Consider the following 21788-nt stretch of genomic DNA (forward strand, 5'->3'; position numbering starts at 1 on the left):
CAGGACAGAATATAGCATCCTGTCATGCTGTTTCTAGATCTGTGGATCCTCGGGAATACAACAGACAAGAGTCTGCTAATCCAAGACAAAGGCATGGCCTTAGCTCTTCAGTTTGATGGGTACAGGCCCATGTGGCATAAATGAATGTATTATCTACCGCAGAGATTCCAGTCCATAAAACTGAAACATTTGTCAGTTGATCGGTAAGCTTTTGAGATGAAAAGATGCAGAGCAACAAAAATATTAAGAAACCACCATACCTCCCACACATTCAGAGGATGAGTCATTAAGAGGCCAATTCTGCAAAGTGCTCCACGCTTCTCTGCAGCTCTGCACAGGAAAAACGAAGCAGCGACATAAACCAAGAAAAAGTACCCTTTGCAACTGTCCCACCACCAATTGCTAGGAGCTATTTCTCTTTCTTTCCTCAGCCCACACATGAGGATTCAGATGTCAGCAGCAGAAAAGTGGTGTTCAAATTTAGGCCTGTCCACCTTTTGATTATTCTTCTCAGCAACTGGAGGATACAAGGGGACAAATAACTGGGAAGATTACTGGCATCTTGTTGGCTCTTTGTTCTGTTTGGTTGTTGGCTCTTTGTTTTGTTGTTGGCTAGCTGAACTACGATGTATCCTAGGTGGTTTTTCTGCTTTGGGAAAGGCAATCGTGATCAGGTGAGGCATGGACCTAATTGCTTTGTACTAAATAAACTTGCGCTGTGCAAACCATTTAGACCAGATGTAGAACATGTGATGTGGAAGCTATACTGTTATGCTATGGTAAGCAGGCGCGAAGCAAACCTCCATGTTTATTACTCAGCACTATTTGAGTTCTCATCAGTTTGCCTTGCAAGAACAAGACTCAACAGATGTAATCAACAGAAATTAATTCACACTGAGACATTTTAACACCTCTTACTCTTCAATCTGATTTCATCTTGGTTCACTTCTGAAGGGGTCATGAAAGAGATGCGTATTTGTCTTCAGGAGCTGGAAGCCTGAAAGAGCTGATAACCCAAGCGTCATATTTCTAGAGAATAGCAGTAAATGTCACAAATACTTAAAAGAGGACAAGCAAGAAATATTTTTAAATACTTCTTTTTACAGGCCTCACATCAAACAAACTACCACTTAGTTTAAAGCCAGAGCTGCATTACTGGAAACCATAGTCAGTGATTGTTCCTTGGTCTTAACAGATGTCAGTTAAATGGGCAGGAATCTCACAGTTCGCAGTGTTTCACTTCTTCGTGTCCAGTTTTTCTGTTTTGCTTTTTTCCTTTAAATTTAAAAGTGTTTATTAATCTACAGTAATAAGTTAATGTAGTGTGGATTGGCTTTTCTTTGTTTATTTGTTTGTTTAAAGTGTATGGCATAGCATGTCCCGTTAACAAAAGTTTGACTAAAGAATTATGGAAAAGGCTTTAATAATTTAAATACTTGTTCAGGCATATGGAAATGTACAATCTGATTTATGTTCTGTGGAAAGCCAACAGTTGCTATAAACTTGACGAAACCTTACATACGTTATTAAACACAATAATTTGCTAAAGTAATACTAACACTCATTCTGTTACAATTTGTCATACTTGAGATGCTTAGAGATGAGTCAGGGATACAAAACTCTAATAGTGATCAAAATTCCTCTAGAGTTGAGGAGGATGCGGCACTGGAGTTTAGTGCTGCTATCTAAAAATACAATCACTTCATCCTTATGTGAGGAAATGTCATTAAAATATTACACAGAACAGAAGACATAACATAATAGCTTGGTTCGTTACTATTTTTTTTCCATGTAATGCTTTATAAAAGAGATAAAGTGAAAAAAAAAAACCAACCCAGACATGTATATATTATGATGAAGTACATTGTTCTTATTCAAATAAATTTCCTCGAGGAATATCTTCTTAAGATGTGAAAATTAACCACTAGTATTTGTCTCACTGTATAAAAGTGACAGTAGTAATTATAAAGAACCTGATGGTCCTATGATTATTTTCTCCTATTCTTAAGTTTTCACAGCAAAAATATTAAAATTTACAATATTACCAAAAAGATGCAAACCTGTCAAATATATTACTCTGAAGTAAATTAACAATTAATTTAATAGCTCTTATGGTAGGTTCCTATAAGTGGATAGTAGTAATGGTTTTCTATACAAAATCTATCAAAAATTGTTGGAGAAAATATACGAAGCGTAGCTGATAGCTGATGCAATCTGCAGTATGGCCACAGAGAAATAAGTTGCAGATCATCAAAGTTAGCTCTTGTGCAGAAACATCCACTATGAGTTCACTAATTTCATTTTTCACTGGAGAAGAGCAGGATGTTTCCAGAATGCAACCATCATAGGAAACTGATTCAACACTGTACTTTAAGCTTTACCCGTAGTTGGAACTTGCAAGAGTTTAGATTTTTTGGTGCTGTGGTCTCTCTTGCTCTTGAGAAGGCTACGTAAATATAAAATTCTTCACCACAAAGACAGCTCTCCCTAAAGCACTGGCAACTTGTCTTAGTAGAAGACTGTTCAAAACAAAAGAAAGGGACAAATTTAGATAGTCTGGTAAAACCACATCAGTAAAGCAATACAGTAACACTACACAAAACAGAGAACTAGGCTGTCATTAGAAGCTGAGATATTTGTAGCCTATGACTTGCAGACACACATGCACATAAACTTGTGGAGCTCAGAGGACTCTTTGCAGATCTAAAGGTGTTCCTCTGTGTAAGTCTTTTTTAGCTTGAGCCAGTAGCCAAGCTCTTGCACCAGTGAAGGCAAAGTGCACTTTCAACTACACTGAATAGCAAAAAACATCAAGAGACTGATTCTATCCAACCTCAGGCATTTAGCTGAAGCACCTAGACAAAGACCTAATTGACCTAGGCTCTGTACATCAACCACAGATGGAAAGCTGCAGCTTCAAGATGGTTCACTGTTGCCAAGGTAAAGGGTGATGATGTTCCTAGCTCAGATCTCAGCCAGGTTACTGAAATTAGGGGTGACGACCAGCTGACGGTCTCCCTGTAGAAGAGTGCTTCTAGCAAAGTCCATAGAGCTTTAACCATTCACATTATTAAAGATAATCAATATATGTGTGTTCTGCTCTAGTAGGCCTGTTTCCAGCACTGGGACAGGCCAGAACTATTTCTGGCTCTTCACCTAAATTAGAATCATAGAATCATAGAATAGCTAGGGTTGGAAAGGATCTTAAGATCATCTAGTTAAAACCCCCCTAGCATGGGCAGGGACACCTCACACTAAACCATGTCACCCAAGGCTCTGTTCAACCCAGCCTTGAACACACCCAGGGATGGAGCATTCACAACTTCCTTGGGCAACCCATTCCAGTGCCTCACCACCCTCACAGTAAAGAACTTCCTCCTTATATCCAATCTAAACTTCCCCTGTTTAAGTTTGAACCCGTTACCCCTTGTCCTGTCACTACAGTCCCTGATGAAGAGTCCCTCCCCAGCATCCCTACAGGCCCCCTTCAGATACTGGAAGGCTGCTATGAGGTCTCCACGCAGCCTTCTCTTCTCCAGGCTGAACAGCCCCAACTTTCTCAGCCTGTCTCCATACGGGAGGTGCTCCAGTCCCCTAATCATCCTCGTGGCCCTCCTCTGGACTTGTTCCAGCAGTTCCATGTCCTTTTTACATTGAGGACACCAGAACTGCGCACAATACTCCAGGTGAGGTCTCACAAGAGCAGAGTAGAGGGGCAGGATCACCTCCTTCGACCTGTTGGTCATGCTCCTTTTGATGCAGCCCAGGATACGGTTGGCTTTCTGGGCTGCGAGCGCACACTGAAGCCGGCTCATGTTCATTTTCTCATCGACCAGCACCCCCAAGTCCTTCTCTGCAGGGCCACTCTGAATCTCTTCTTTGCCCAGTCTGTAGCTGTGCCTGGGATTGCTCCGACCCAGGTGTAGGACCTTGCACTTGTCATAGTTGAACTTCGTAAGGTTGGCATTGGCCCACCTCAAAAGCGTGTCAAGGTCCCTCTGGATGGCATCCCTTCCCTCCAGCGTATCAACCGGACCACACAGCTTGGTGTCATCAGCAAACTTGCTGGGGGTGCACTCAATCCCATTGTCCATGTCACCAACAAATTAGGAAAGCATTCTGCTTTCTATGGAAATTGTTGGCAGTTTTATAATTTCCCTCTCCTCACTGGCTGGGCATCAGAACAGTTCCCTTTTGAAATTTGTCAGTGTTTATTGAGTTCAAATTCTGAATGGAAACTTCAATTGTTTCATTTTTCTTCAGACACAAACTTGTAAAGGACTTTTTTTTTTAGTCAATTAGTTGACACTCTTAAGTCAGGAATAGAGCCTATAAATTTTCTCTGCCTTATTCTGACCAGTGCAAGCCAGGAGAACAAAGCCCCACAGATTCTCCCATAGCAAGAGGAAAGCTCCAGTACGCTACTTAGTGGATGCCTCCCTTTGGTCCTTAAGGTCCTCCACAAAATGGAGATATTCTCTAACTGTAAGCTACTCATTCCAGGGAAAAGCTTTGTGCCTACAGATGCTGGTCTATGCAGTGCTGACGCACCTCACCTTTCATGGGAGGTCTTAGTGCTGCTGCAGGATTAGCTGTGGTGCGGTTGAAGGTGAATACAAGGACATTTGTTTTTTAATCATTTCCAAACAGAGCAATACAGAGTTCCCTTGCTTCTTACTTCTCAGCAACAAGGCGACTTTACCTACTCTCCAGTTTATGTCTGTACAACTGAGAACTGGCCCCTGGTCCAGCCTTTAGAAGAGCTACGCTGTAGCTGGAGAAGCAACTGGATGATTCCAAACCATCTAAGAGCAGCACAGGGAGCACTGCCACCTTATTCCATTCAACAAATGCATGCCAAGCACATAACATGAATGAAGATATACTGTACCTCCGGCTGTCTGCATCTCGATGTGTTTATTTCCTTCTAATCTTAATTAAAATACAAAAGATAAAGGTGGTTAAAACATTGTAGCGTATCACTAATTCAGAGCACCATTTCAATGAAACCCATGCAACACAGGTACTACTGTTTCAAAAGCAGCCACTATTATTTTGGTGTATACTATTATCGCTCTTCATTTTTTTGTTTTGCAGCAAATTTTGGAAGCACCACACAGTAACTCATCTCTGTGCTGGATGTATCTGACAACAGCATTTTGCTGTATTAAATCTAAACAATATTACATGACTTCATAGTTATATGTTTATGACTTGTGTATTAAGTACCTATAATCCTTATGATTTTTTGCACTGTTTGAAAATATCACATGGAAAAGAAACAGTTTCCACTGGGTTTCTTATAAGAACAGAAATAAATCTGAAAGCAAGCACTTACTAACTGTTATTACTGGAATTCACCACGATGCAAGTAAACACCTTCAAAACTAAAAATAGCACGATGGCTCTGCAAGTGCATCTAGCACAGCCTCTTAGTCCTAACAGGATTTTGTTTTCTTTGAATTCACAAAGCACTCAGAGCATGGAGAAGCAGCTCAGAAGACAATGTACCACATTGTCAGCATCTGTTCTAGGATCCTTCTGCAAAAGTGTGTTAGATTTTAAATAAATGGGCACAATCACTTTAACGGTTATAAATAGCCCCACTGCCTAAAGAGGCTCCAAGGCTAGCCAGCCTGTCTGAAATAATAATTGATTTTTAAAGGAAATGCATCCTACTCGATTAAAACTAAACTGAAAAAGCAGGAGAAATGCAATACACATCCTTCCAATACCTTTCGGTGCAGCTTTTGTCTGACTGGAAACCATGGGAGCCGCATCCGATGGCAGACCAACATACACGCCACCGTAGTTCCTGATTTAAGGAAACATAGAGACATCAGAGCTTCATTGTACAATGTCAACATCCCGCAGCAGCATTACAAAGACCATGGACGGTCAGAGAGGGCACCTCTGTACAAGTATGCACAGAGAAGCCCTCCTTTCCCATCTCTATGGGGAAAGTGCCACTAAGGTCCATGTGCTTGCTAATATGGTGCCAGGCAAAACAACCTTGAGGCTAGATGTTACCCTTAAAGGAGGACTGAAGTCTGTGAAAGGAGCTATTTTTCACTCAATTTCATAATATTTTTCATTAAATCCCATTAAAACTATCTTGTGACAACAAACCCCACCTGCCCAGCTTCGTCTAGGCACCGAATATATCCAACTGATGAGAGCCAATCTGATAGCAATGTTTGACACCGCAACCACTGAAGCACCTCACATCAAACAATGCACAGCAGTTAAGAAGCTTTGACCTCTCCTCATTAATAAATAGGACTTGCATCCCCATGTTTAAGGCCCTTCATGGCCTTGCAAAGCATGCTTTCTGGCTCCGAGGCCTGTATAAAAAGCAGGGAGGTGAAAAACTGGGTCCTTAAGAGCCTCTGCCAAGCCTGGAGCTACTTGCAGAGACTTCCATTATACTGTTCTGCCCCGTCAGGTGCCACATTATTTACACGTCCTCCAGCCCCTGTGGCTCAGAGTTGGTTGTTTGTTTCTGGTTTGTTTGATGATATACTTCTATACTTCCTTCCATTTCCAGCCCAGCGGAGATCTCCCACAAGTGTTAATGCCATCCTCTGTGGCAGGGCTGGTGTGAAGGCAGAGATCACTGGCCTTACTGAGCACATCACCTACAACTGTGAGATAATATGCTCTTCTTGCTGGAAAGTTCCACCCTCCCCAACTCACTAACAGGCTGGTGGCACTCATCAATACTGGGCTCTGTGTGAGATCACCTCCTCTCTCTTCTTTTTCTCTGGTTTGCTGGTGTTGGTGAGAATTAGGAGGAGGGAAAGAAGGAGAAAGAACTCACTGCAGCCAATTGTAAATAAAGCCAGCCTTGATACAGCACCTACCTCCTTTTGTCATCATCTGATACAGATTCTTCTGCTCTGTAACATCAAAAGATATAAAGCACATTAGCAGATTGTTTCTTTCAAGTACTTCATGACCATCTGGCTACATTCAGGAACAAGGGAACAAGGGGATTGTCACTGATCCCAGTTCAGTTCAGGTCATCTGCCATTCAATAAAGTGCTCACAACAGGCACAAAAAGAGTGACAATTTTCCAATCTAATGTGCAGAAGAAAGAAAAGGATTGAAACCAGATGCAGTTCACTTTTCATGGCCCCTGCCAGTGATGCCTGAAAGTGGATTTGGGAGCTGAAACAGCTGAATTGACACTTTCCCTAAGTGAGGGCCCACACTGCCTCACACTCCACAGGAACACAAAGATTCTGCACATGACCGGAATGAGTCTGAGCTGCCCTTCCACCAAAAGAGGACTGGAAGGGACTGGGCATGCGTGCTGGCATGGGATTAATGATGAACAAAGTTAAACTTTCACAGCAACCATGCCAGAAGGTATTACAGAGCCTTTCCGTAGAATGAGGTACTGCAATTCCTGAAGCCAGAGTCATTTGCAAACCAAATAATTGTTACTAATTCTTTACAAATGGGCAGTCACTGAGGTTTGACTCCCCCCTACTACAGTCCAGTGTGGCTGAACCAGAGTAGGGGGTAAAATAATCAGTGTCAATGTGAAGGCAAATGTAGTGTGGAAAAGATAGAGAATTTATTCTTACTCCCAGAACGTATAGTGCCTGTGGTGTAGTCTTTGTTCCACAGCATCAGTTTTCACATAAATCACTCACCCACCTTTGATTAAACATTTGGACTTTGAGCTCCGCTTTGGCTGGATATGGACTGGGGCAGCAGCTGAACTTTAGCTTGGTCTGCAACCTACAAACCTAGCAATATTAACAGAGGTAAGATAACTTGATTGCTGTTAAATCCACAGACATCCTTTACTCCTTCCCTACAACTGCCTGAGCAAGGGTCCCACACTGCAGCTGCACAGGGAGCCAGGAGAGACGGGTGCCAGGGGACAGCTGCAAACAGCAAAGGAGGCACCATGACAGGGAAAGGCTCTGCTGTGGAAATGCTAATGCACAGGCTGTTCACGTAGATGTCCTCACCTGAATATTCCCACTGAAGAACCAACTGCTTGGACTATGGGGACAACACAAAGATGTTCCCCATCATGAGCTGATTCATGAATTTCGGATCTGCTCCCCAGGCAATAAAACTGAGAGATAGACTTCATACAGTATTATGGCTAAATCCATACTGTATCCTTGAAAGGCATTTCTGAACTATGATCTCAAACAGTAATATATGACATTTCTTACCATAATCAATTTATTCTAAAAGGTAGATGTGCCTCATGTTTAATCATAAGGGCTGTATGGTATTATTGATCCCCAGAGTCAATGGGATTTTGGCCTGAAGTGCAGAGACCTCATAGCAAGATGCAGCCTCAAATGCAAGAAAACACCCTTTAAGCAGCAGTCAGCACTCTCCTGGGAGGGTAGCAAATGCCTTAAAATACTGCTACATGCTAGAAATTATCTTTCTTACACTTACTAACTTTCTAAGTGGCAAAACATTACCAACTATCCTTTCTGTGTCACCTCAGTGAACAAGGGTACACAGGTCCTTATGATAGTGGAGGATTAGGGTAAACTTGAGTATGCCGCAGTTCTGCTAAATGGTATTCAAGCAGGGCATAGCACTGAGTGGGGCAAGCTCCCTGGTCTGCTGCCTTTGCCTGAGTGTTGCCACTCAAGAGAGACTGGGTATAAACTCCTCATTCTCTGCTTCTCCCTGGAGGAGCTGGTGCCATTTCAGAAGGTATTTCCCACCTCTTCTGACCTCACGTAGCCTAAGCCTCCTTTCAGTCCTCATGTGTGCAGCCAGAAAAAATGCAGAAGCAGCTTTCCTTGGGACTGTGAAGCTGCTCTGTCCTAATGTGGGCCAATTCCAGCCGAAGAAAGTGGAAAACCTGTGTGTATCAGTGAGTAGAAAAAAGCTTGTATTTTTAGCAGAAAAAAATGACCACACTTTAAGAATAGGATTTTGGGTGCCAAAAGATCACAATCATTTCTGCTGAACCAACTGAATGTGTCACAGGACTGATTTTCTCATACAACTGGAAACATTTTCTATTATCCAGATTAACCATTATCCAGATAAAAGAATCCTTTAAAGGCACTGGCAACTGCATACACAGAGCAAAGCTTCTAAAAAGGAGTTGTAAGAATAATAATCAATATTGTCCGACAAGAAATTAATGTCAATGTTTTGTTAAAAAAGACTCTGCTAAGCAACAGGGCTGTTCTCTTTTGTTCTAGAAATGTTTTGCAATGGGGCATCACTGGACTATTAGTGTCATTCTCTCACCAAAACAAATTATCTAAGTCTATGGTTAAGCAGACTAGAGGTTTTCTTAAATATTCTGCTTTCTTCCTTTCCTCTGAATAGCTACAAATCAAAGTCCAATTTTGCAATACCTTTTCCCTTAAATGTGCAACAGCAAATATAATGTGGGATTGTACGGGCCACAGCTTTTGGGATGGGTGATGACTGGGTGAAATCTGTTGTACTAGAAAAGAGGAGGTAAGGAGAGACAGGAGGAACATGGAAGCATGTGGTGACCAGTACATACATTCCACCCCTTTCTGGGGACTCCTTTCTATGCAGCATGGGATATGTTTATGCACTTTGCATATTCACACACCTCTTCCCTTTACACATGCTAGCTGAAGGCCCCATTTTGGAAGGTACTACTAATTTCACATGTTGAAATGTGCAAGGTGCTGGGTGAACACGGGTGACTCCAAGGAGCAGAGCTACAACAGCAACACTCGCCTGCATGGAAACAAGAATGGAAAGAAATTTCTTTGGTTTTGGCAGTGCTCCCATTGACACATCTTCCAGACTCACAGAGGGGGTATGGAGATAGGGGAGTCCAGCACATCCTTTCTCTCTAACTCCAATGTGCCTCTAGCTTCTTCTCATGTCAGGGATAAAGCAAGAATCTAGCATAAAAAATATCTTTAAATATTTCCATTTACACAGTCCTCCAGGAAGAAGCTAGGATAAGCTTTTCTGCACAACAGGAATAGACATCAAAAGGAACTTAGCACTTCGATGTGTTCTGTACTAATCTGCTGCATCTTCCCTCAGATGTTGCTGACATCTACTGCAGAGGAACCGAGAGCACATTTTCAGCAGGTAGCATAGGTGGAGTCCTGTAGCCAAATTTAACAGCAAATCCATGTAACAGCATTCTGTTTTCGGGTAGAATAAATGTTTCTTTGGTAAGGATTTGTCCATCGCTACAGGCTTCTTGTCATCCTCCTAAGTCTGAAAAATGTACTCAGTTCAGCTGTCAGTTCTTACATCCATCAGTCCTATGTCCATTTGATGGTAAAAGAAGCTGCCATTTTCCACATATTTCAAATATCAAATGACAGGCATTCACATTAATTCATTCAATCCACATTTTTCTTACCTTGGCTTTTATGACCCTGTTCGTGCAGAGCATTATAGGAACTCTTTCTAGCTGTGCTCAGTAGTCCCATTAGAAATGATCCACTAAACTTTGCACAAGTGATAGACTACTTTGCCTCAATTTCTCAGCATTTCTTGGGAACAAGGGCCTGTCATTTGTATTTGCTGGATTTCTCCACCATATTTTGAAACAGGCTTGAACTGCTTTGTCCTTTCTTTCCTACTGTTACTAATGTTCCTCTGAACTTAGCCACATTGTGAATATCACAAGCATTGCATTTTTTTTCTAGCATACACTTTAGCCCTCTTGTATCTAAGTTTTTCCAGGTAGCAGTGATGTACTTCTCTATATTAGTGGGGCAGAGGGTGGCCAACAGATTCACCACTGATTTGAGGATTTGAGTACACAAGGAGACATCACTTTTCCAGACCATACAGCCTTCTTATGACCACACAGCCCTCAATCTCAGAGCACTTTGTGTAGGAAGATCATATCATCATCCCTAGCTAACTGATGCCTGGAAACACTCAAGGCCCAGAGGGCAAAGCAGCTTCCCTGCAGTCACCTGGGAGGGCTCAGAGCACTCCCTCCCTCTACAGAGCTGCTCACTCCAGGAGACAATGGTGCCTTGGCAATGAGTCACAGTCAAGAAATGAGAAACCTCGAGTTAGAATAACCAGATTCTGTATCAAACAGTATGCTGTACGTAAGGACACACCTAAATGCTTTTCTGCACCAGAATTGATATGACTGAAATCTGACAGCCAAAAAGAATCTGAGTTTTCTGAAGAGAATTTTTTAACCTTTAGCTGGTAAAAGTGCAGTGGTATGAAATAAAAGCTTTTATGGATCCATACTGTTAGTTATTATAAGTTTGTTTTGTTCATTTCCATGAACAAAGACAGTTTTTTTTCTGGTATTGTACCTCTGTCATGAAAAATCTGCTGTTAAATACTAGGACAATAGATTTAGGACTTTTCAGGTCATCAGTGCCGTTCCTCATTAACAGATCCATGCTTCTAATATCTGACAAGAAGGCTCAACCATGCTATTATTCACACAGGTTGTTTGGCTGGCTCCACTATACCTATCTGAATGAGTAAGGGTTCCAGGATTGACCCTTTCACTTTGTTTAAGTCTACTTTAGTAATTAGTCTTTTCTAAGTTACCCCAATACTTTTTTGAAACATGACAGATGATCTAACACTAATAAGTAAGAAGTTCTCAACTCCTAAACCCTGGCTCTACAAATGCTTACACACACATAAGTAGTCCTACATGTGCTCATACCTTTAAGCTCAGAAACATGCCTACTAAATTCATAGTTTAACAGTTCTTGCAGTAACTATTGAGGATCAAAGAGAGACATGTTGTCCTAAGCCAGTCACTTAGGTTATCTAAATTGAGCAACAAAAGAAAGCCCTAATATAAATTAAAAACAGTGGGTTTGTATACACAGAAGTGCGGAGGGCATGGATGCTGCAGGCTGTATGAAGGTGAGGTTCCCCGTAAGCTTGCCTTCTGTCATTTATTTATTGACTGACACCGCAAACACAGGAAACAGACTACACGGGTAACACAGACCTCAAGAGTATGTGTGACAACAGTGTTTATCTGCCAAGTGAGACCTGTCGTTAGCTCTCAGCTGTGCTCTGTAATAGCCAGGACAAGCCTGTTGTTAAGCTCTTCTCCCCACTTGTTTATCTGACTTGACAGCCCTCATTCCTACACCAGGATTCCTCTGTCTAATTAGAGCAGTTATTCTAAATGAAGTAAACAGAAGAATGTTCCTATTGCATAACATGAAAATCTCTCCCAGATCCCCCAGTCTTAAACTCTGGTGGCAAATACCAATTACACGAAATAGAAGAAGCAAGACCTCAAGAGGACCTCTATAATGTTTCCGTTGATAGCAAAACAAATTTATGGCTGAATAAAGCTGTTCCTGCACATTTCTGCATCAGCAAATGAAAAATGGGCTGAGAAAGGCTGATCTTTTGCTGCTGCTTTTCTGAAAACCAGAAGCTGGCAAGAGGCAACAGGACAACAGAGGTTAAGACCTTCCACATTTAGACAAAAACAGGATGGGTAGGGCTGCCCTCTGCTACCAAGTGTCAAAGATGAGGGAGAGAAAGAGGAGCCAATAGATACTATCTTCAATGCAGAGAACATCTAGAGAAGATGAGTGCTTTGAAAAGGAAGTCTGGATGAGTTAATGGGTCTCCTGCAAAGAGGGGAAATTTGCCTCAATGACTCTTTAAATCTCTCACAGGCCTTGGTGGAAATTTATGTGGTCGCTTCATACAATGACACAGCCTTTGGAAAAAGGCATACTGGTATGTGACAGGGAAGAGTAGTCTGAAGCAACACGGCCCCCTCTGGGAGACAATTCTCTCAACAGAAGCAGAAAAAAGGCATTTCTGCTGGAGAAATAATAAGGGAAGGAATCTGTAAAAAAATAAACAAGACGTTAAGTTGTTTTGTGGAGATGGAAGCTGTCACTAAAGACAATAAACATCTGGTGGTGCTGATTATATGTTAGGAGCCAGATGAATCATGTATGACTATATCTAGTATAAGGCTTGTAGGACTGAAGCTCAGTCCAGGGTTACATATTTAAAAGAGTAGAGTGAGTACTTACACATCTTTAGTGGTCCCCGTGGCACCTAGGATGAAAAGAAAATAGTACATGTTTACAAGACAATAGACAATAATCCTCTAAACCAACTAATAGTGCGGTAAGCATTTTTATGCCTTTCTGTCCTAAACGATGCAGAAATAGCAACAGGAATTTTCTGTTGTCAGAAAACAGGTTTCTCATGATTGTCTAGTTTATCCTTAATGACTGTGTATATCATCCCTTGAGTGTATCATGCTTAGGTCTGGGCCAGATTCTCAGTGGGTGAAAATGATGCTACTGTGGACCAGTGCTCAGTCACTCAGGATGAGAGCAACATAAGATAAAATTTATCTTTCTGAATTTTATACACTTCCCATTGCTCAGTCTTCTGATGGTTTTGTCTGCTACAAAGTCACCACAACTAACCAAGCAGTTATTCCTGAATGCCTGCTTATTTTGCTGGTTGATTCAGCTGTAGACTTGGCACTACATGTGTAAACTACTGCTCCATTCTTCCTGCCAAATAAACAAAGTTTCATAAAACAACTAGACAGACCTAATATAAACACTGGAACACGATCCATCCAAAGCCCCAAACCTCTAAAGGGATCAACCAAACCTTAATTCATCTTGCAATTTAACCAAAAAGCAAAAAGACAACAGCTACCACTGGGCTTCCTGATCGGCAATTGATTTTGGGGTTTTGGTGACTCAGATGCTTCTTGCTGGGAGAGGAACACTCACTCAAGTACAAACTCTTTCCTGTTCCTCCCAAGTTACTAATGCCATATTGCTCTTGCTAGTATATCATTCAGCTGAGTAACCAGCAAATTACCCCTGATATTAATTACACAAGGTAGACATTAGAGAACCGTTCACTTCTCCTTTTCCTCTTCCTCTCAGTACTTAGGTGGAAGAAGTTATCCAAGCTCACTCTGAAAAAACTACAGTTGTCATTCCAAAAGATTTTAGGGGTCTGGAAGAATGTTGGGGTTTTTCAGCTATGGCACTTCATTTCCTGAAAACTTTATTTTTGCTGTTGAGAAATATCCATAAATATCAAATATCTTTTGGCCCTCTCTGATGTGCAAGAATATGCCTTCTGCATCATTATTTTAAATGTAGACAGGAAGAAACAGCCCTGCAAGGCCTTCAAGCACTGAATGGATGGCTTGGTTGGAAGAAAACTTCTCCCTTTACAGCTAACGCTTGAACATAATATCACTCCCAATTCCTATGACTTGACTATCCCTCCTTGTCCCAGCAGAGTAGACTTGTAGGAGACATTTCTTTTGTTAATATTGCTTCAAGAGTCAGCAAAATCTATGTACAGCTATATGTATGAGCAGAAACTCTCAATTAAGCTGGAGGGAGTACCTCTATGCACAATAAGCTCAGGTTCTTGCTTTAAAACTTTATTCTGTCAGGCAGCTTTCAAAGACATTTTTGCTTTACAGGCACGTCTACATAGTACTACATATAAACCCTCCAAATTAATTGTGTGCAGGTGGAAGGTTGGTATCGCAGTGCTGCATGCAAGCTCAATCTTGGATGGTGTAGGGAGATGCTTTCTGCTAGCAGAGCTAGTTCATCCAGAGTCAGTTCAGCTATGTACCTCCAGGGCATCATCACCCTGCGCACCTACACAGAGCCTAGGCAACAGCAACACCTCAGACAAGACTAGATCCATGGCTGTAGCTAATAGGATTTCTTACTTTTTTTTTCCCCAGAAGAAACTATTCCTGTGCTGAATAACAGAGCAGCAACCTTCTCATTTTTCTCAACCTAAGCTCACTGCAAACAAACTCAGTTTCTTCAAAAAGATTCACAGTCCTTTGTGAGGCCTTTACCAAGCCTTTTCCGAGTCTGAGCTGAGGTCTCAGCACTTTGGATCCTCATTTGCAAAGCTAATACTTTTCCTGCAGGAAGTATAGCAAAAGTAAGAAGTGTTAACACACATGATGAAACTTCAGCCGAGCAAGAACTGTGTACCTACAGTACTGCTATACTCCCCACTGGAGATGCTCAAGTTCTAATCAATGCCGTGCGCACTTGCAACACCACACCTGTCTTCAATGCACATGTACATTTGCACTCTGGGGACAGCAGCTGTCGCTCAGACTCATCAACTTGGGCTTTGTGTAGAGCTATGAACCTGCATTTGAGAACAGAGATGTGCCACTAGCATTCAGACCTGGCAGCACTTGTTTTCTTTGAATAATAAAGAGGGTACCACTGCTGAAAAATCACTGCAGCATTTTGAAATGCACCTCAAACAAAAAAAACTGAGAACTAAGTATGATGAAAACAAATTCACCTCTTAAGAGATAACTTTTACTACTAATAATAGTTAAAAATATAGAGTAAACAAATAGTTTGTTATCTATTGTTTTTATAAGCAAAAAGAACCAGGTTGTCCTCACTTCCAGCAGTGGGATTCCATTGATTTCAGTGATGTTATTTCTGATTTTCACTAGCAAAAGTGAAACAACAGTTTGGTCCAAATTCACTTGGTACCACAACAGTACCTGAATATGTACCTGAAAGTATTTTCAGTTCACAAAGCAGTTTTCTTCCCGGAAGAGTTCTGAGCTTGCAAATGAACACCATTTCAGTAAGGTGGCCTGTAAGTATCTCTGTGTAAAAACTCGTAAGATTTTCTTCATTAGGGATAGATTTTATTTCACAAGGAACCCAGTAACACCTCAGTTTGTACAGACATGTTTGTTTTTAAAGTCCAATACACTCACTCTCACCCGTTACTTCACTGACATATTTCTCTAACTCTTCCATGTTTAGTGAGTGACACATTATTTTACAGCCACTCAAGTTCATCCTGCCAGAAGTTCAGCCAAAGAATCTTATTTACTACTGACTCACACGCAGTGCAGAGCTGTTCCACGGCAGCAAGGCGCAATGCTTTCATAGCCATGATGTTTTAGATAGATGACTTGCGAAAAGCCTCACGTATTTGAAAGCTTGTCCATTTTTTCCCGCTGTATCAGCTTGGCCTAAAAAATGGCTGCACTTGACCCTACAAACCTTGTCTTGATCGGCTCATGTTGATTTGGTTTTCCAAAACCTGCCTAACCTCAGCAACAGACTGAGGGGTAGCCAAGAAGATACATCCACAAAAAATGGGCAGTGGTGAATTGTCCTCAATAACCTCTCTGCTCACACCATCTATGTAGTAGGAACATGAGCATTTTAGAGCTGCAGGAGGAGAAGGAATAGTACAGCCTGCAGACTAAACAAGGCCTGTTTAGCCATACATCGCTCTGAGCTCAAGTAAATACAGAAAAACATTCTGTCCAAAGGAGTGGAGCTGTGATCCCTCAAGAATCCCCATAGCATTTAAACAATTACAAATGAAGAAGGATGAGAACGTATCCCAAAGCATCTTCCGCTCGGTGAGAGGGGGATTTACACTTTCAAAACAACAGGAGCTTGTTACTGGCGACCCTGCAGGATTTCAGTAAATGCAGGACAAATACAAAAGATGGTTGAAAGAAACTGTTGGCCCCAGATGATATTCCTCTGTGCTGAGAAATGCAACATGAGTTAACATGGAACACAAAAACTTCAGAAAAACATAAAAAGGATGAGAGTCAATCATCTACATGTATAACAACATGGATACAAAAAATGCCAGTATTTGACCTTAGAGCAGACTGTGAAATATTTTCCCATTAATTCTTAATGGACAATTTCCTACAATATTTTCTTGCAAATACTTCAAATTACAAAAAGCAAATAAACTGCTCAAAATTACACATACATGCATGCAACAGTCATGATTAAGAGCAAGTTTTCTATTGTAGACTCCTTTCTGATTTGCTCCAAAAGACAGCAATATGGAACCAACCACTACCATCAGTGAAGGACAGAATGATATTGATTTACTTCAAATTGATTACTTCTTCGACTCATGAGGTGGCAGTCCTGCACTTATATTTGACCTGACCAACCATTAATATTAAAAATTAGTTGGATTTTAAATAGAATGGCAGGATGGGTTCCTGGCCATTCCACCAAACTTAATGAATCTGTTTAAACTTTGTGTGAAAGTTCTCCTTCATCATAATTTGGCTGTATTTGAAGCTTTCCACAGACTATCAGCTCCTCTGTATATTCAACTACACTGCCAGCCTTTACTGAGTACCATAACTTAAGGTGCTGTCATTGCTACTACAATTCATATAGAAAGGACAAGGCAGTTAAAATTGATAGTGAAGCAGCATTTGAATGGAGGGCAACCTTACCTTAACTCAGAAAAAAAAAAAAGTATATTAATTTTTAAAAGACAAAAAAAAAAAAAAAAAAGAAGAGCTATTTTGGAGCTTCTAAAATACCAGGAAATAAAATGAAAGAAGGATATGTAAAGCAAGGTTAAAAAAAATGAGGAAAATAGCAATTTCTTGATGAAACTCTCTATGGGTAATGGGAAATTTTTAAAGTATAATCCACATATAACACATCAAATAGGTGATTTAAGAAGGACGCATATACATGGAACCATGGAATCATGGAATGGTTTGGGTTGGGAAGGAGCTTGAGATCATCTAATTCCAACCCCCTGCCATGGGCAAGGGCTGCTCACACTAGGTCAGGTTGCTCCAAGCCCCATTCAGCCTAGCCTTGAACACTTGAAGGGAAGGGGTAGCAAGTTTACTTGGATAACAGAAGTTGCCATTTCTCAACTGAAGAGGCTTTTGCCAGTGTCTGATGTTCTGGAAGGAAGATTGAAACACTGTGATTTATATTGGTGTTCTGGAGTACCGCGCCACAGACAGAAATGTTATTCTAGATTATGCCTATTAGTTTAGATCTTGCAGACCATAAGGCTGATAGCTCCTCTGATGTCATTCTAGCCATGCAACTAAAGATAATATCATTAGCTGAACTATCATTACATATACATCTGCTTAGCAAAAAGCAAGTTACGCTACAATAGAAATTTCACCAGAGTAAGAAAATGGGGACTACCGTAACACATTTAATGTCTTCTGTGAAGTATGGTACAATATTATCCTTAGTCATATAATATGACAGAGTGTTACAGGTTAATTATACGTTACGTACCTTTAGCTTTGACATTACTGACTGTAGAATAGTCATAACTTTGGTGCTAAAGATCTAGTCATACTGTGCGAACCACACACTTAATTTGTATTTACACAGTATTCATGTATTTTGGTAAAATACTGAGTTGCACTTTCCTTAAAAGCCCTAGGATTCTGATTAAAAATGGTACGTCTTCTTCCTCTGCATAAACCAACTTTATTTTTATCAGATACACTTTTTAAGGAATGCTAAATGGAAAAAACAAATAGTAGATATCTGACTTTTTACTTTTATTACCAGTTGTTTGTTATTTTAAGATGATAGATTGCATAGAGTTATTCTTGTCTGACAGCAGTGAAAGTGAGAAGAAAACCGGACCTTTCAAAGCTGTATTTGCTTTGGAAAGGTCTACCAGTGCAATAATACTAATTACATGTTTTCCATGAAGCTGTTTTTCACCTGCACTAAGCCAGTGGAGATCCGTGGGCTATTTCTAAGGAGTATGCGAAAGGTTGCCACAAAACACACACTGAAATATTTTATGAGTAAATGTACACGAAAGCTGAACTACCAAAGGGGTCGTACCTTCAGTGGAAACATTTTATGAACCTGCAAGGCAAAACCTGTTGAAGATAACTGTTTTTTATTCAACCACTGACATATTTAAACAAACACCTATAGTTCAATATAATCCACTAAATAATAACTGCTGTCAGAGTTAAGCCTATCTGACATTTACACATTTGTGGCCTGTTACAAGTTCCACAGGGTGGCCAGACCTACATTAACCAAGAAGCTACCACAAAGGGACTAATAATGAAATCAGAATTTTCCTCTGAACTTCGCTGATGCTAGCTCTGGTGCTTTTACCCAGCAAATAGAAATAGGATGAGAACAAGCAGCATCCCAGCAGCATGAAGCTGGTCATAAACATTGGTCATATACTGAAACAACTTCCAGCCACAGCAAGACAGGAATCAACCAACAGGAGTGAACTACAGTGTGCAAACAGGACAGGTCTAATAAGAGTGCTGGAAGTACAAGCAAATTCATACAGTGCATTCTTTACGGATGAGAGAGGCCTCTGATTATTCACACACATGATTATTCACACTCAAAGATATGCCCAGTTCTTCAAAGCAGGACTAGCACCAGCTGAGGCACCACTGAAGCTCTGGATAAAGTAAATCAAAACAGTAAGAGACGGAGACCAAATAACTCTAACTGGTCCAGCCACTATTTTGCTGGCAATTTCTAAGAGGTTCCGAAGCTAACAAGTGCATCTGAAAGACTGAATACAGGTACTGAAACAGGTGGCAGTGTTTGCCGAGTGCAGTTAGGATGAAAAATGATTGAGAAATGCTCATATTTACAAGCACATGGTGAAGGTCCACTTATCTATTTCCATATATTTTCCACTTTTGCAAGGGCTGGGGAGGAGGAGAACACAACAGCACCATCTTCCCAGATCTTATCTCTTTTGAAAATAACAATGAACAAATAAGGGAGCCAGATGGACACACCAGCCAGCGGTACACATCAGCATGCAGGAAGCCTCAACCATAGAATATCCTCCAACTTCTCCAGCAAGCAGAGGAGGAGAAGTGGAACAAATTCATTTCAGAAGTGGCATTCGTGGCCTTATACGGAAGCAAAGGGGATGGAACGTACATCCCCGGCAGGATCCTTATGTCCAGTTCCCGGCCTGGGCTGGCTGTGCCCAGGACAGCTACTGTTGGAGGCAACGATCGTAACAGCGATCCTAAAGACAACCCGAGCACCTCAGTGCCAGGAAGCCTCAGTGCCGCCAGGCGGGCCACATCACCCTCTATCCCTTGGGCAAGTGCATCAGCCTCGGGAAAGGAAGATGCTCGGGGAAGAAAAGAAAGAGTCGCGGGCAGAGACCCCTGCGGCTCGGACGAGCATCCCCCAAACCGGCGGAGGGGGATGCAGCCCCAACGGGGATCGCGGGTGTAGGGGCGCCCGGGGGTTCCTCACGCCGCCGCTCCCCCAGCCCAGCCCAGCCCAGCCCGGCCCGGCCCCGCACTGCCCTCACCGCACCGTACCGCCGCCGCCCTACCTCGCCCGCCCGCGCCGCCGGCCGTGGAGTTGCCGCAGCCCATGGGCGCTGCCCTGCCCGGCGCTGCGCCCGGCTGCGCGGAGCGGTACGGCACGGAGCGGCGACGGGAGGCAGCCGGAGGCGGGCGGAGCCGGGTGGGAGATAAAGCCGCGGGGACCCCTCCTCCTCTTCCTCCTCCTCCTCCTCGTCGTCTTCTCCCCACCCATTGCCGGAGAAACCGGTGGCCCCGAGCGCCGCCGCCCGGCCCCGCACTGCGCCCCGCGTCCATCCCCGAGGAAAGTCGCCCCCCCGCCTCCTCCGCTTTCCCGAGGCTGGAGCTGCTAAGCCGGCGATAAGGCTCGACACAGGGATAACCCTGCCGGACCCCGAAGGATCCCCACAGGGATGCTCGGAGCGCCCACTGGCAGTGGAGGTGCTCCTTGCCTCTCAGGGCTGCTTCGGGACAACCGTCGTTCCCCGCGGGGGAAACCGGTGAAACCCCAGATCCATGCTGCAAGCCTACGGCTGCTGCTATCAGTAACATCCAGTCACTATCTTAAACAACTATTTATTGGTCGCTTTCAGTATTTCTCTTCTTATAGAAACATGATGGTGAAACTGCCGACCCACTGGGTTGGTAAGAGCTACAGATTCCCTATTCCAAATGAATATCAACAGCACTAAGAAATGTACAAGATGAGTTTACAAAGTGATTTTTTTTTTTCTAATTCAAAATTTGTATCATTCCCCCAACTGGGTTTTACTTATTTTCTGCTAACCCAAACCTTTCTTCCACACAGAGAAGTAAAATACTTCCAAACTTTGATGACTGACTCTTGCTCAGTCCTCTCAAATGATCAGGGAGCGGAAAAACCCCAAAGATACAGCCAGATGGAAACACAAAAACATTAAATTAGATAGATAGATATGTCTCTGCCCAGTGCAGGGTGGGGGGTGGACTAGATGATCTTTGGAAGTCCCTTCTAGCCCAAACTATTCTATGATTCTATGTTGCTGCTACAACAAATCAGTTTAAGGTCTCAGAAAGATGTTTTTGGGGTGTCACATAAACACCAGTACAAGCATCGCATATACATGTGACTGATAACTGTTTTATGGCAAAGAGGCCAGATAAAAAATGCTGCTACCTGACTGTTCAGTCTATTCAGAGAAGAGAAACAAAGATACCTCAGTCCTTTTACAGACTTCCCCACGTGCACATATTAAAAACAAGCAACTCCATAAACGGCAGAGTCAATAATGTTCAGCTCTCTACAGATCTTTGCCTTGGGAAGGCACACCTGCATGGGCCCACTGATGTCCAGCTAGCACTGAGCATACCTTAGAAAAAGGTGGGCATTTGTGGGATCTCCCTCCTCTGGCTGGCCATGACATTTGTAGGAAGTCAACAGGTCTTTGCCTACACCTCCCTGACAAACTGCCTGAACCTGAACAATCAGTTCACAATTTAACAATTAGGCAGGGCTAATGGGCGCATCGGCATGGCCACACAACTCCTTCACCACCAGCAGCCCCCAAGCAGACAGGCGGCACCATTGTGTGTGTCTTGCTCCAGAAAAAAACATCTCACAAAGGTTTACAGCCACCTCTTTCTGATGGCCGATTTTCTGAAAACTGCATATAGAAAAATATATCCTCAGGCTGAGCTTTCAAGTGCCAA

The 21788-nt window shown here is 42.3% G+C and overlaps 1 protein-coding gene across 1 annotated transcript; it reads right to left on the reverse strand.

Annotated features, from left to right (window-relative positions):
* Positions 1-1514: 1514 nt before the first annotated feature.
* Positions 1515-20651, reverse strand: C1H12orf75 (chromosome 1 C12orf75 homolog). Its single transcript, XM_065664136.1, has 6 exons — positions 20129-20651; positions 13006-13030; positions 6864-6899; positions 5736-5815; positions 4892-4927; positions 1515-2519 (listed from the first exon to the last, which is right to left on the reverse strand). The coding sequence occupies exons 1-6, from the start codon at positions 20649-20651 to the stop codon at positions 2509-2511; spliced, it is 711 nt and encodes a 236-aa protein (XP_065520208.1). The 3' UTR covers positions 1515-2508.
* Positions 20652-21788: the final 1137 nt, after the last annotated feature.

This window comes from Lathamus discolor, chromosome 1 (genome assembly GCF_037157495.1).
Source record: "Lathamus discolor isolate bLatDis1 chromosome 1, bLatDis1.hap1, whole genome shotgun sequence".
Taxonomy (NCBI): Eukaryota; Metazoa; Chordata; class Aves; order Psittaciformes; family Psittacidae; genus Lathamus; species Lathamus discolor.

What these genes read in the sequence shown, in the direction of transcription:
- C1H12orf75 (XM_065664136.1), bottom strand. Translation starts at nt 20,651, where the DNA reads ATGTTACTGATAGCAGCAGCCGTAGGCTTGCAGCATGGATCTGGGGTT. An exon ending in CGGCGGCGCGGGCGGGCGAG is followed by an intron (nt 13,031 to 20,128) that starts GTAGGGCGGCGG and finishes TTTTCATCCTAG; the next exon opens with GTGCCACGGGGACCACTAAA. An exon ending in GACAAAAGCTGCACCGAAAG is followed by an intron (nt 4,928 to 5,735) that starts GTATTGGAAGGA and finishes AATTAAGATTAG; the next exon opens with AAGGAAATAAACACATCGAG.